Source organism: Vidua macroura, chromosome 2, assembly GCF_024509145.1.
Source record: "Vidua macroura isolate BioBank_ID:100142 chromosome 2, ASM2450914v1, whole genome shotgun sequence".
NCBI classification, from domain to species: Eukaryota; Metazoa; Chordata; class Aves; order Passeriformes; family Viduidae; genus Vidua; species Vidua macroura.
Window position 1 is genome coordinate 80141804 of NC_071572.1, and position 12635 is coordinate 80154438.

The 12635-nt window shown below is 42.2% G+C and overlaps 1 protein-coding gene across 3 annotated transcripts in view; it reads left to right on the forward strand.

The window, feature by feature from the left end:
• RAB30 (RAB30, member RAS oncogene family) overlaps positions 1-9513 on the forward strand; it is a 48663-nt gene extending 39150 nt beyond the window's left edge. For all 3 annotated transcript variants that reach the window (XM_054003051.1, XM_054003043.1, XM_054003060.1), the window contains one exon: positions 959-9513. In XM_054003051.1, the coding sequence (XP_053859026.1) occupies positions 959-1209 (251 nt within the window). In that variant the 3' untranslated portion in view covers positions 1210-9513. The remainder of the gene's footprint in view (positions 1-958) is intronic.
• Positions 9514-12635: the final 3122 nt, after the last annotated feature.

Here is a 12635-nt window from a genome sequence, read left to right on the forward strand (position 1 = left end):
CCCTTTGAAGATGATGACACCCATAAATCACCTGTGTTGGATGATAATCTGTTTAGAAGGGTAACTTCAGTGCAGGCAGTGGGTCCAAGACACTGCTTTATTGGGAAAGGAGATCTTGGATGAGGGGAAGGCAATGAAAGAAAGCTTTCTGGTGGAAGCACCACCTTTTTCTCCCACGAGCTCTCACAAAATTGCTGGTAGGAATGGGGTCAGGAGAGGTCTCCTCCTGAACCTGCTGAGTCTGTGGACAGAGCAGCCTGTTATTGCAGGTCCTGGTCTGTTATCTTTGTTGAAAGATTAATTTACGGCAGAAACATCACATTTGAAGTTGAGCGGCCAGCAATAGTGTATAGTCATATCAGATGCTGGCTTGAGGCTTTATTCGACTCTCTGCTATACAGATCCCTCTGAACCAAAGGGTTGGTTTCTCACCCCACCTCACTCTGCAAGTGCCCTGCAAGGCCATTCCTCTTCCAGCCTCCACAGACAAATCCTACACTGCAATATTGAAATAGGGAACCTCCCTTCCATGCCAGGCTTTTTAAAAAGCTTGTAACAACATGATGAATATCACATTTAGTGTCTCATATGCTATAATTGACATTAAGTGCTCCTCAGAGCAAGCACAGGAGAATTTTCAATAGATGTTAGCATGGAAATCCTTTAATGTTGGTTGATAATGCAGCAAACAGACACACTGGTGCTAAATTAAAGCACACTGACTTGGACGTTCCCAGGGCATATTTCATTACATGAGCTGATATTAAATGGACTTGGGTGTTTCAGGGAATACATTATTTGGAAGGGAGAGCAAGCACTAGGAGTTACATATCCAAACTACTGTCCATACATATATCAAACCAATTTATTTATCCTCTTATTTATCCTTTATAGACCTCAGTTTCTCTTGGTATTGAAATTAAATTAACTCATTTTCTAAAATATTTTATCAATGCAGGTAATAAGATTGATTTAGCTGATAAGAGGGAAGTCTCCCAGCAAAGAGCTGCAGAGTTTTCTGAAGCACAGGACATGTACTATCTGGAAACATCAGCAAAAGAATCAGATAATGTGGAAAAACTCTTCCTGGACTTGGCCTGCCGGTTGATCAGCGAGGCACGACAGAATACCCTTGTGAACAATGTCTCATCCCCCTTACCAGGAGAGGGGAAAAGTATCAGCTACTTGACTTGCTGTAATTTTAATTAAAGAGCTGGCATGTGATTGCCCCTTCTGCCTTGGGCCAAGTGGATTTTTTTTTTTTTTCTATGCTGGGATTTATCTACTTGAAGGAGTTCCTGCCAATCAGACCCATCTGGCTTACTCAGAGTCAGGTTACAGTCCTGGAAGCATGGCAGGCTGATGGTTCCAGCTGCATGGCAATGTAGCAGAATACAACAGGGTTTAAATTTAATTTTTCTTGCAGTCTGTGGAGCAGGTCAGAAAAGGAAGAGTCGCACAAGTGCTTCATGTAATGCAGAACATGAGCTGTTTTATTTCCTTCTGTGGGAGAGTAGACCAGCCTTTCTTGAAGATACTGAAGAGATCAAAATCTCTCTTACAGAACAATGTGTTTGATCCTTTTTAAAGTAAAACAAAGTAAGAAGAAACGCAACAATGAATGCTGACTTTGGACTACCCTGGCAATCTTCTGGGCTGTCAGAGAGCGAGCTCGTAGGACGTGTACATAACGTCTGCCCCTGCGTCTTCATGGAGGACTCTGGTGTTTGAAATAGTGTTATGTCTCTCATCTATAGGCACTTTCATAAACATGGAATAAACAAGAAAGTTACATATAGCAGCATTTTCAAGATTGAAGAAGACATGGATATGGCTCAGTTGCTCCCTTTGGTGCTAGCAGTTCAGCAAATATTCCATAGGCCAAACCTAGTCTTACCACATTACTTTCTTCTGAATGTGTAACTTAGACTGGTTAGGAAAAAACACTAATAAGCACTGTTCGTAAAAATAAAAAAATCTCATTACCTCTTTTTCTAGGCCTGAACATAGTGGGAAAGGACTGTGTGCTTCTTTGATATTCAACAAAGGATGAAAAGACTTTCCAGAAATAAAAATAAATAAATAAATTAACCATTCCTCCTCTAATTAGTCATGTCCTGATGTAAAAAGTTAGCCTTGGGAAAGGTGATTGGTGGACTTGGTGAAAGTGCACCAGACATGACCAAAGTCTTGTGCGTGCATGGATGGCGTACAAGGGTTTAAAGGAAGCACAGTCTGAACTGGCAGTCTGCAATGTGTGCAGCTGAAAAACAAAGCCTGTAGATACAGCTCTTGTTGGAAGGCAGGAGTACAAATTTGTAGAGGGTTTGTTTGATGGTAAGTGGAAGTAGCAATGGGTTGCAAGTGGTGTCCTTCCATGCTGCTCCATCCAGCTCTCACCTTGTGGAACTGCTCTCAAAGGTGCTCCTTAAGGTCTCTTCTTGGTATCTGGTCTCTCTGCTAGGGTAGCTTTTAGGTTCAGGGCTGTAGAGTCATTTTATTTACCTGATGCTTTGCATCCTTAATCCCAAACCCTGGTACATGTAACCATTTAGGCAACTTCTTCCTACAGAACCTCTGAAGTGGAAGCACCCTGGAGTTTGTGATGTTACTCCACCTCTAGTGCCATACAATGCATTGCAAATTTACACATTGGCATGGAAGCGAAATCAGAAGATAGTGAATGCGCACATAAACAATTATATTTAGGAGTCTGAGTTCAGTTTAGCTAATCTGGATAAATCTCTCCTGGCGATTACATGGCTGTGATATGCTGCAATTTAGAGTTAATCAATTTAATGTTATTTGGCTTTTACTGAACGTTATAACAGAGCTTTTGTATTGACATAAAAAGCTGCCAGTAAGTACTTATTGAAAAATATAGCAATTAAAAAAAAGAGGCATTTTGAAATGCTTTTTTTGTTTCCTGGAAAGATTTTTTTGGGCTGCATCATGTTGTGCCTTTGATATGTAACAGGAAGTTGACTCTGTGTCAGAGAGAGGGGGGATTGGTTTGTCATATGGCCATTTTTAATATTTTCTTGCTATTTTTAGGTCATTTTTATGACTAGTGGTAAAAGAAAGATGTAGAAGTTGTGGTATGAAGCTTGTTTGTCATTTAGGTAACATTTAGTAAAGAGCTTCTGCAAGTGTGAGATGTTGGGGGACACATCGTCTGCTGCTCCGCTCTGGTCCGTTTCAGCCTCTGCTCATGTAATCCAGAGGATTTGGAAATGTGTGGGACTTTGGTGGCTTCTGCTGTACTGGACCATGTGATCTGTGCTGAAGAGCAGTATCTTTTTCCTTGAGCATTCCCCCAAATCACCAAATGCAGCTTCATTTGGGCTTGTGAAGAGTACCCAAGACAGCTGATTCTGTACAGCTCTTAGGTAGTTCTTTAGAGCTGGGCTCAGGGTGTTCTGTGGCAGGTAACACTCAAGTTAAAAATCAATACCATGTGTATTTAATTTGTAGCAGTTCTTAGTCCCTGAAGCTGGACCTGTCAGCATATAATTGATAACAAATAGGGCAGGGCTCTTTGATCAGTTTAATCAAGGAGGAAGGAGACTGCCCAATTAAACACCCATGGGTTACTCAGCCTGTTTTCCAAAAAGATCAAAGCTGGGCATGGACTCTTCATCCCTGCCACGTAGCACTATAAGTGCATTTTAAAGTGCTCCTTGCATCACTTCTGGATCTGGAACATGACTGAAAAAACTGAGCTGGTCAAATAGCAGAAACTGCTAACTTTATTTTCTTGGCTAGTTACTTTGAGATTTTTAGAAGCCTAAATCTTTTCCCAATGCTTTCCTAATCTGTAGGTGATGATTTTGGAGACTAGCTGCCTACTAGCAACCTCAAAGCACTGGTTCTTTTTATTGCTAATGAATCTTTGTGTAAGGACTCCATATCCAGACAGTGATGTGCTTTTGTGGTGGGGTGGAGTGCAGTGGTTGGGCTGATGTTCAAGTGGATGATCTGACTTCTCCTGTCAAATTTGAACTGATTCCTTTCAGTGTTTATTCTGTGTAGACTTAAAACGTTGAAAGGAAACAATCGTGGTATGTGCAACGTGTTTCTTACGCAGCCATAAACCAAAGCTGTAGTTTGAGACTCGCCTCTCTTTCTGCTGTTTGCAAACACGCCTCTTGTTGAAGTGGTGTTTTATTGTAGTAACTCCTTTCCTGGAGTTACTTTTGTACGCCTCTGAATATCTCTGTAGAGCATAGAGCCAAACTTTCCTTGTAGTACTGAGGGCTTCTCTTCTACAGTCTGATCCACTGCTGGAGGCTTCCCAACTGGAAGAGGAAGTTTATCAACTGCAGAGTCTTGAAAAATAAAAAATCCCAATTATGTGATAATCAGCTCTCCAACTAAACACCTTGCTAGATTTTTGAGAGAACTGTCAGTAAAACCCTTGTGATGCTTGCTGGATAAAGTATCCAAAACCCTCGCAGAATTGATATAATGGGGCCAAATTTGACTGGGAATGTTCTCTACTGTCACAAGAGCCAAGCTTTTAGTGTGGTTGCTGGATTTGAATGTGTTTTGAGGGTGATATATTCACAGCCATAGAGTAATCTTATTTCTGGCTGAATGTTAATTTTTGTAGTAGTCCTGTAATGAGACCCTTTCATGACATTTTTAGCACAATGATTATGTCCAAGCAGAAGCCAGTACTGGATGATCAACAGCTGTTTGCTGAATTTAGCAAGCCTGTTAGCAGAGATTAATACAAGCATCTCTGAAAACTGGATGGTCTAAACTCCGATTTCCAGTGGGAGCCACTGATTCAGTCAGGCTGATCTTGAGTAAACCACCAAACATTCAGTGCTTCAGATGGCTGGGTGTGAAGTACTTGCTGTGAAGTTTTGCACTGAGTGTTGACATGGAGTTTGCTGAGACAAGTCATGACTCCCTTCTGTCCATATTTGAATTCCCCCATGAAAATGCTAGGGGACAAAAAACCCAAATTAAAAAACAAAAAACCTTCAGGTCAAAGAAATAAGATGGGAAAAGTGAAATTACGAACTCTGTAAAGAAAGGGGATGCTGGGTGCCTCTTCCTACCTCGAACCCTGAAGTCATGATTTGACCTCGAGGTAAGCTGTTTGAGCGTGCAGTCAGATACATGTTTGTACTGAATGCTAAATGGTTCTATGATCATTATTTAATGAAAACCACACATGACAAATTATCAGGCAAGATACTTTGTTCTTTGCTGTGGAACACATGAAACAGCCCCTAAAATCTGTCAGCCTGCTGGTGCTGTTTGTGTTTTTTTGGAGATGACTGTTGGTAACAGTTGGCTCCTGCTAGTCTAGGTTGAGCAGTTAATGGCTATCGAATTCCTTCTGCATCAGTAATGCCGGGAGCAGACTGGGGCTGACACAGGAGACAGTGATTTGAAAAGAGGGAAAGTCGAAGTTAGTGATGCAGAAGCACGGTGGGTGCACACACATGGGACAACAGGCTTTCCAGAGCTTTTGCTGACAAGGGATGCAATTAGTTGGAGTCAAATCCACTGGGTTTTGCCTTGTTTGTTATCCCTAAGGAACTGTTGTTTGTTCAGCTGCTTTTCCACTTTTCTTCTCTTTTCAGTATGAAGGACTGTCTGCAAATCAGTCTGAAATGTTGAGCTGGCATGATTCCTGCAGTCAGAGACTGAATTCATTTGGAAAATAGGTGAAATTCTCCAGCTACTGAAACAGGCTGAGCAAACATGTAGGAACCTGTGGTGCCCTTTGGGAACCTGTGGTGCCATTGGGGTCAGAAATGGCTGGAGACACTCGCAGAAACCCTCTCCCGGTTGTGGGGCAGAAATGAATGCTACAGCCATTTCTGCAATGGAAAGATGACTCTCTGGAGTAGAAAATGCAAGTAAAGAGATGGCTCCATGTGTTCAGGATTTTCTCCATCCCATTTTCTTTTAAAATTGCATCCATAGATAGGATTTTGATTGCTCTGGGCTTTCATAAAGGTTTGCTTTGAAATTTAGTCTGAAATTCTGCATTATTTTACTTTTAGTGTCAAAGCACCAAATATCCTTATGTGATTGGCTCCTACCAACTCTACCAACAAAGTCCTTTTTTGAGTTAATTCAGTTAGAAAAAGGTGTTTCTAGAGGATATTTGGTGAATTCCAAGTATGGAAACGCTCCATCCTTTTCTAAATATCTCTGTACATAAGGGCCCACCAGAAAACTCTCTGGAGCCAAAGGAAATACTCTAATCCATTCTACTAGTGAAAACCATGTTAAATCAACGTATTTTCTTCCTCTTTTTATAAACTTTGTTATCTGAGCAAATTTTGGGTTTGACATCACCCTTTTTCCTTGCATCAGTTCTATCCTCTTGTTGCTGTGGATAATTGTTGTAACTGCTGTTCAAGGGTCATCATTTTGAAGGACAGTCTTGTCTTATGATGATGAATGGTGGTGAAACAATAGCTTGATTTCTTATAAGCATGCAGTGCATCCTAAGCAGAGCAGCCTCAACTGGAACTGGTGACGGCTTTGAAATGCAATCATCCACTTGAGCTGTAGCTAAATGTACCATAAATGTTACTGACCTCACATCTGCCTCAGTTTAGGATTTGTCTTGGCTGGGAAAGCAGACAGAAGGGTAGTCATGCTGAGCATGATGCAAGTTTGGGCTCCCAAAGCAGCATGCTGCCTTCTCTGACTTACCCCTCTAATCACCACCTCACTCACCTGACCCAAAGTTGCCTTTGCTGTACTGAGCCATATCCAGCTGGGATAGATCACCAGCTGTTGTCACTCACAGACACCATCACAACCTTTCCCCTCATGTGAACAAGCTGTAACTTAAACCAGAAGTAAAAACTATGCCATGTGAGTTACAGGTGTGTGTTTCTTTCCCAGTGGGAGACACATATCCAGAAAAAAAGCCTCATCTCTAAAGCTTGCTCCTTCAAATACAGTCAATGGCATAACTGGGGGAAGATAACCCAGACAGAGCAGAAAATGAGGTGGCAATGAGTGTAATTTAGGCTGTAAATGTTGTCAGTGAAAAATTAGACTGGTTTTAAGAGCACAGCCAGGATCAACAGCTCAGCTTATCTGTCTGGATGAACAGAAGCTGGGTTTAGAATACTCCGAGATTGTCTCTGTTTTCACGTTAATAACTTGCAATTAGGACTTGGTGGATGTGACCACATTTTTTGAACAAGTTATCCTTTTCCAGTAAGCTCAGAAGATAATTTTAGCTCTGGTTAGTGCTACAATATTACTCAAAAACAGATGCCAGTTTTACATTTGCACCTTTGCTTTTTCCACTTATGCTTATTTTGGGATAACATTCTCAAGGACGTGCCCACTCATGAGTACACGGTGGTGTCTCTGGTGAGCATTTTCTGAATGCCTGGTCCTCAGGCAAAAAATTATATGGCCAAAACCTGTGTCAGTCATGGTTTTAGCTGTGCACAGTTCCCTGGGGCAGAGGAGATGTTAAAAGTATTCTTAGGCTTTCATGGGCAGCAGTCAAGGGCTCTGGAGTGTCTGGTGTCACACGAATGCAAGCCTTGGCACTTCTCAAAGCTTGATTCCTTAGTACCTCTCATCAATGAATCTTCTCTAATTACTGCTCATGCCTCAAGCACTGTGGAGGAATGATCTGATTGCATGAAACACTAGATCTGACTCCTGCTTTAGTTAGAAAGAAGAGCAGCAGAGACTCATTTTCTGTGCCACCTCGAGCTTCTTACTATGGACATAAAGTTAATAATTCAATAAGCCCCTTCCAGCCAGGACACCCTGTAAGGAATACTTCCCTTTTTACAGGACCAATAAAAAAGATTCAGACATTAAGAATTTATGGGAGTTTGGTGCAAATGAGTTGCTCTCTAGTGAGTAGGTGGGTGCTGCTCTCCATCCAGTGAGACTTGGGGTGGTGTGGAGGAGGAGCTGTCACTGGGAGTCAGGGTGCTGTGGATGTCTCTGAGGGCTGGGGTTGCATCATTGCCACTGAGCTTTAGTAAATGCAGTGTCCCGCAGTGTCCCAGCAGCTGAGTCTTTACAGAAGGGCAAGCAGAGGAGAGGGAATGCCAGTTTTACTTTTTAATAAAGGGGGAATAAAATACTTGGTCTCTGGTGGGGAGAGCTGCTATGATTTCAGGCATTGCCATTGCCTCAGTTCTTACAGACTGTTGGGAAGAAAGGGTTACCACTCCCCCCCACCCACAGCCAGCACTGAAGGGGGAAAAACTGTCTTCTGAAGCCAACATTTTAGTGGAGAAAAGGCCCTCTAATGAGAGTATGGAGCAAGCCCAGTGCTTGTTACTATGCTGATTGGGAGTGACAAGTATATCTCTGGATATTAGGGAAGTAGTTTAAAATATGCCATAGTTTTTAGCATAATAAGATGCACTGCAGATATGCCACATCCATTTTATTCTCTACAGCTGTTTACAAAAGGAAAAAAAAAAAACAACAACAAAAAAAAAAACCAACCAAAACCCTGAGATTGGAGCAGCTGTAGTCACTCAGCTGTCAATATGGGACAAGGCTCTTTCTGCTCTTTTATTTCCATTTCACTCTGTTCTGCTGCACATATTTGGCTGTTCTGTGAATTTGCAGATCACAAGATTTTTTCCAAACTGCTTTTGATCTATACAGAAAGACTCACCCTGTTCTCATTTGAATTCATTCATACTTTGAGTAGGCATTTTAATTTTATGTTTACTGGCTTGTTTCCCTTTGTAATGTTATCTAACTGACAAGTTTGTCATGCTCTGCATTACCTTTAGACTTTTGAATCTAAAACATTTCCTCTTTCCTGAAAGCTATGATAATTTTTTAGAGATGCTACAAAGGCATCTTCATTTCCTCAGGAGAAAACCTGAATTACCCTCAGCTTTGATTACTATCAAATCAACATTGAAACACGTAATTTCTTTTACAGTATGAACAAAGTATATTTTACACCATCAACTATAGTTTGAATTGTAGTTTAAAAATCTGCTTAAGCACTAACAGCAGCATTTTGTTTGTCATATCCATGCCAGGGAATTCACAGCATTAAAGGAATTTTCTGTGTTGCGAGTTTTTCCCACAAAGGTCTGCTGTCTTTTCCCCAACAATTGTGAACTTAGCACAATGTACAGAATTTTAGCAAGAGCCTTCATTCCTAAACATTTGGCCAGAAGGATGAGGAGAGGATGTGGTTTTTGTTGATCAAGCACAACCATTCCAGTGGAGAAAATGCACTACAGTTGGTCAGACAATTGATCTCATTGGTGGGATAGTGCTGTCTTTGGGGAGGGTATAGGTGTTAGCAAATCACCAAAATGTGAATCATTCACTGTCAGGAGCATTTGGCTTGTCTCTTTAAGTTCTTGTGGTCAAGTGTGGTACAGTGGGCTTGAGAAAGGAATGTGTTTTGGATGACCAGGATGATGAATGTATGATGCTTCACATTTATTTGTAATGTCCTTTTTATACTTAGAAATTGCTTACATGTGTATCTGTATGTAAATAAATGTTTAATCCTTTCCACTTGGTGTCTAAAGTGTTTGATTTGTTTGGTTTTTGATTTGGACTGCAAAGCAAAATTGCCTTAAATGCAAAGCATTCAATTGACATGATTTGACATTAGACCAGCAAATTAATGGCTACTGAGGATTTTCTGCTTGGGCTGAGCATACTGAGGCTCTTGCAGCACTGAGACCTCACAAGAAGAGCAGATGTAGAGCTGCTGCCCATGGGAGCAAGGTCCCTTTGCAGTAGAAGAGAAAAAAAAATACTCAAAGTGGGAGAAATTATAGAGATTTGAAATGCCAAAAAAATGCCATCATCAGGCACTAGAGGATGGCCTTTCCACAGAGGCACCATCCACTCACTGACCTTGCAAACCTGTGGCAGGTTAAACAAGAGTTTAACATAAACTCTTGTTTAACCTGCCACAAGATGCAAGATGCTGGATTTGTGTAGGATAAATGTTGGATGATGGTTGGATGCTTTGGTTGTCTTTTATTCTTTGACCTAGTCATTTTTTGGTTTTTTAATGCCATTCCTTCTGTTTAGCCTTCAACTTGCTGTTTTCATCCTCATTGAACTCCACTGGAGTGCCCCAGTGACCTGCCTTCCTCAAGGCCTAAAATCCTTTTGGACAAGATCTCCCATTTTAAGCCTTTTGTCTTTTGGTAAATACATTTCAGTTTATGCTCAGGCTTCTTTTGGGGATCAGGTTTCCCCCCCTGTGCTGTGCCTCACATCAAAGATGACTCCTGCTAACACTTACACTGAGAAATGAGCTGTGAAGCTTGAAGACACCATGTGTCTTTTATTGCCTCTTCTACTGACCTTGAAGCTCCTTCCTTGGTAAATGTCTGACATGAGGGCTGGACCATCTGCTCTTCCTTCCCCAGGAAGCTGGCAATTTGAGTCAGTGAGAACAGAGAGGCATTTGGATAAGGAAAAGTCTGCGTGCTTCTAGGTAGGTACGAGGCAAAGGGAGGGGAAGGAAACATCCTTCAGATACTCAGACCTCTTGGGAAGTGAATATTTACTGAAAGAGAGGAGGGCTGGAGTGTAATGCTTTTGGAGGTGAAGGCTGGAGAAAACAGATCAAATTCTTCCTGGGGAAAGGAATGGGGCAGGTGAAGAGTGGCAGCTCTTCCTTCCAAGGAGCATGTAACCAGTGGGATGTGCAACCTTCTTGTTCAGCAGGTGTAGCAGTAAGGGTACAGCCTGTGGCAGGCTTTCCTGAGGGTGAAAGCACACAAAGGCTCCCTCCAAAAAGGGAACAAGCTGCCCAGGGGAAGATGTGCAAGGCTGACTGACTACAGGAGCGAAAGCAAGAGAGCTTTTTCTACCTCTCTTCCATCCTCTCATGGTCAAAGTCTCCCTATCGAGCATGTGGGGAGCTCTGCCCAGAAGATGTCATCTTGCTGACAGGGGCCTGTCACACAACAATACTCTTTGCTCTCACTCTGTATGCAGTCCTTTTGCACAAAGCACAGGAGATCTGAGTGCCCTGCTTTAATTTCCATGGTATGGCACAGACAGTCCTGCCTAATTTAAAATCTTGTCTTGATTTATGGATTTCTATGCATAGGGAATCAATCACAAACCCAGTGTGCATTTTCAGGAGTTTTATTACCCTCAGAATTAAACATGCTGAGCTTTAGTCTTTTTGTACAAGCTTATCATTATAATCACATCAGCCTGCACCAAAGCTGTCACTTACCCTAGTATGTGAATGACTTGTCTGGTGAAAAAAAAAATCACTCATGCTGGACCAAACATTTCATGTCAGGATGCTGTCAGGTATATGATGTAGAAGCTCTAGCAGTGCTTCATAGCAAGCTGCATCAAGTCTCTGGTGTCTCACTTGGATCAACTTCAACTCCTGGTGATAGAGTGGGTATCTGTCCAGTTCATCACAAGGGAGTGCTTAAAGAGCCAATGGTAACTGCAGTACTCTATTATGTGCTGTAGTGTTATGATGTCTTCAAACCTTTTCTGTATTGCCTTCCCTGTGCTCAGTGATTTGGATATGAGTCTTTCACTTCAATTCTTCTACATAAGCTATACATGTAGATTTGTAATTTCCAGGCAGGCAACATTTCTTACTCCTTTTCCACTTGCCCCAAGGGTTCATCAAGTTGGATTTTATTTGCAATATATAAAATCTTTCCAATAGGCACAGCATTTGGTAAATGCAGGCACAAGTCCAGGCCTTTTCACTTGGCCTCATCCTGGAGCCCTGCCCTACCCTGACTGAAGCAGTCCTGGTGTGGTTTTGGTGCGCTGATTTGCTGGGCTAAAGCTCAGCTGGACAACTCAGCAGCAGCTTGCAAAGCCCTTACAACTTCTGCTCTTACCTCCTGTCCCTCTGGCTGTGCCAGGAAGCCTTGCATAGGGAGCTCTGTGTCCTTTACAGCAGAGCCCTGCCATGTTCTGCTGTCACTGGCACTGCACTTAGCAAGCGATTCCACTCACAGGTTATACCTTGGTCACAGAACCACAGAATGGTTTTGGGTTGGAAGGGACTTTAAAGATCTCGTTCCAAAACCTCTGCCGTGGGCAGGGACACCTTCCACTAGCCCAGGTTGCTCAGAGCCACATCCAACCTGGCATTGAATGCTTTTAGGGATGGGGCATCCACAGCTTCTCTGGGCAACCTGTGCCAGTGCCTCACCACCCTCACGGTGAAGAGTTTTTTCTGCCTATCTAACCTAAATTTCCCCTCTCTCAGTTTAAAAACATCATCAGCTTATCAATTAAACATTGTTAAAAATTGTGATGTCTAATTTGCTCTTTTTCTGTCTCTCTCTTTGCTATAACAAGATGTTCCTTTTTCTTCTGTTTATGTCTAGGGTTCAGGGACTGCAGAACTCTAGGCTTGGACCTGTCAGAAGAAATCTTGCGCCTCTTTCCACTGCCATCTGCTGTTGCAGGATCCTTTAATACCAGAGGAACTTTTGTGGTGTGCTTGAGTATCTTGCTGGGGATAGCAAGAGGAGATAAGGTCTTTCAGTGATCTGCAGAGCTGTGCTCCGTGTCCTTTTAATGCCAGGCAAGTCTCTGAACCTGTGCCTAGATTTCAACGGTAAATAAGGGAAAAAAAAAAAAACCCAAACCAACCAATGCTGACTTGAAAAAGCTTCTTTGTA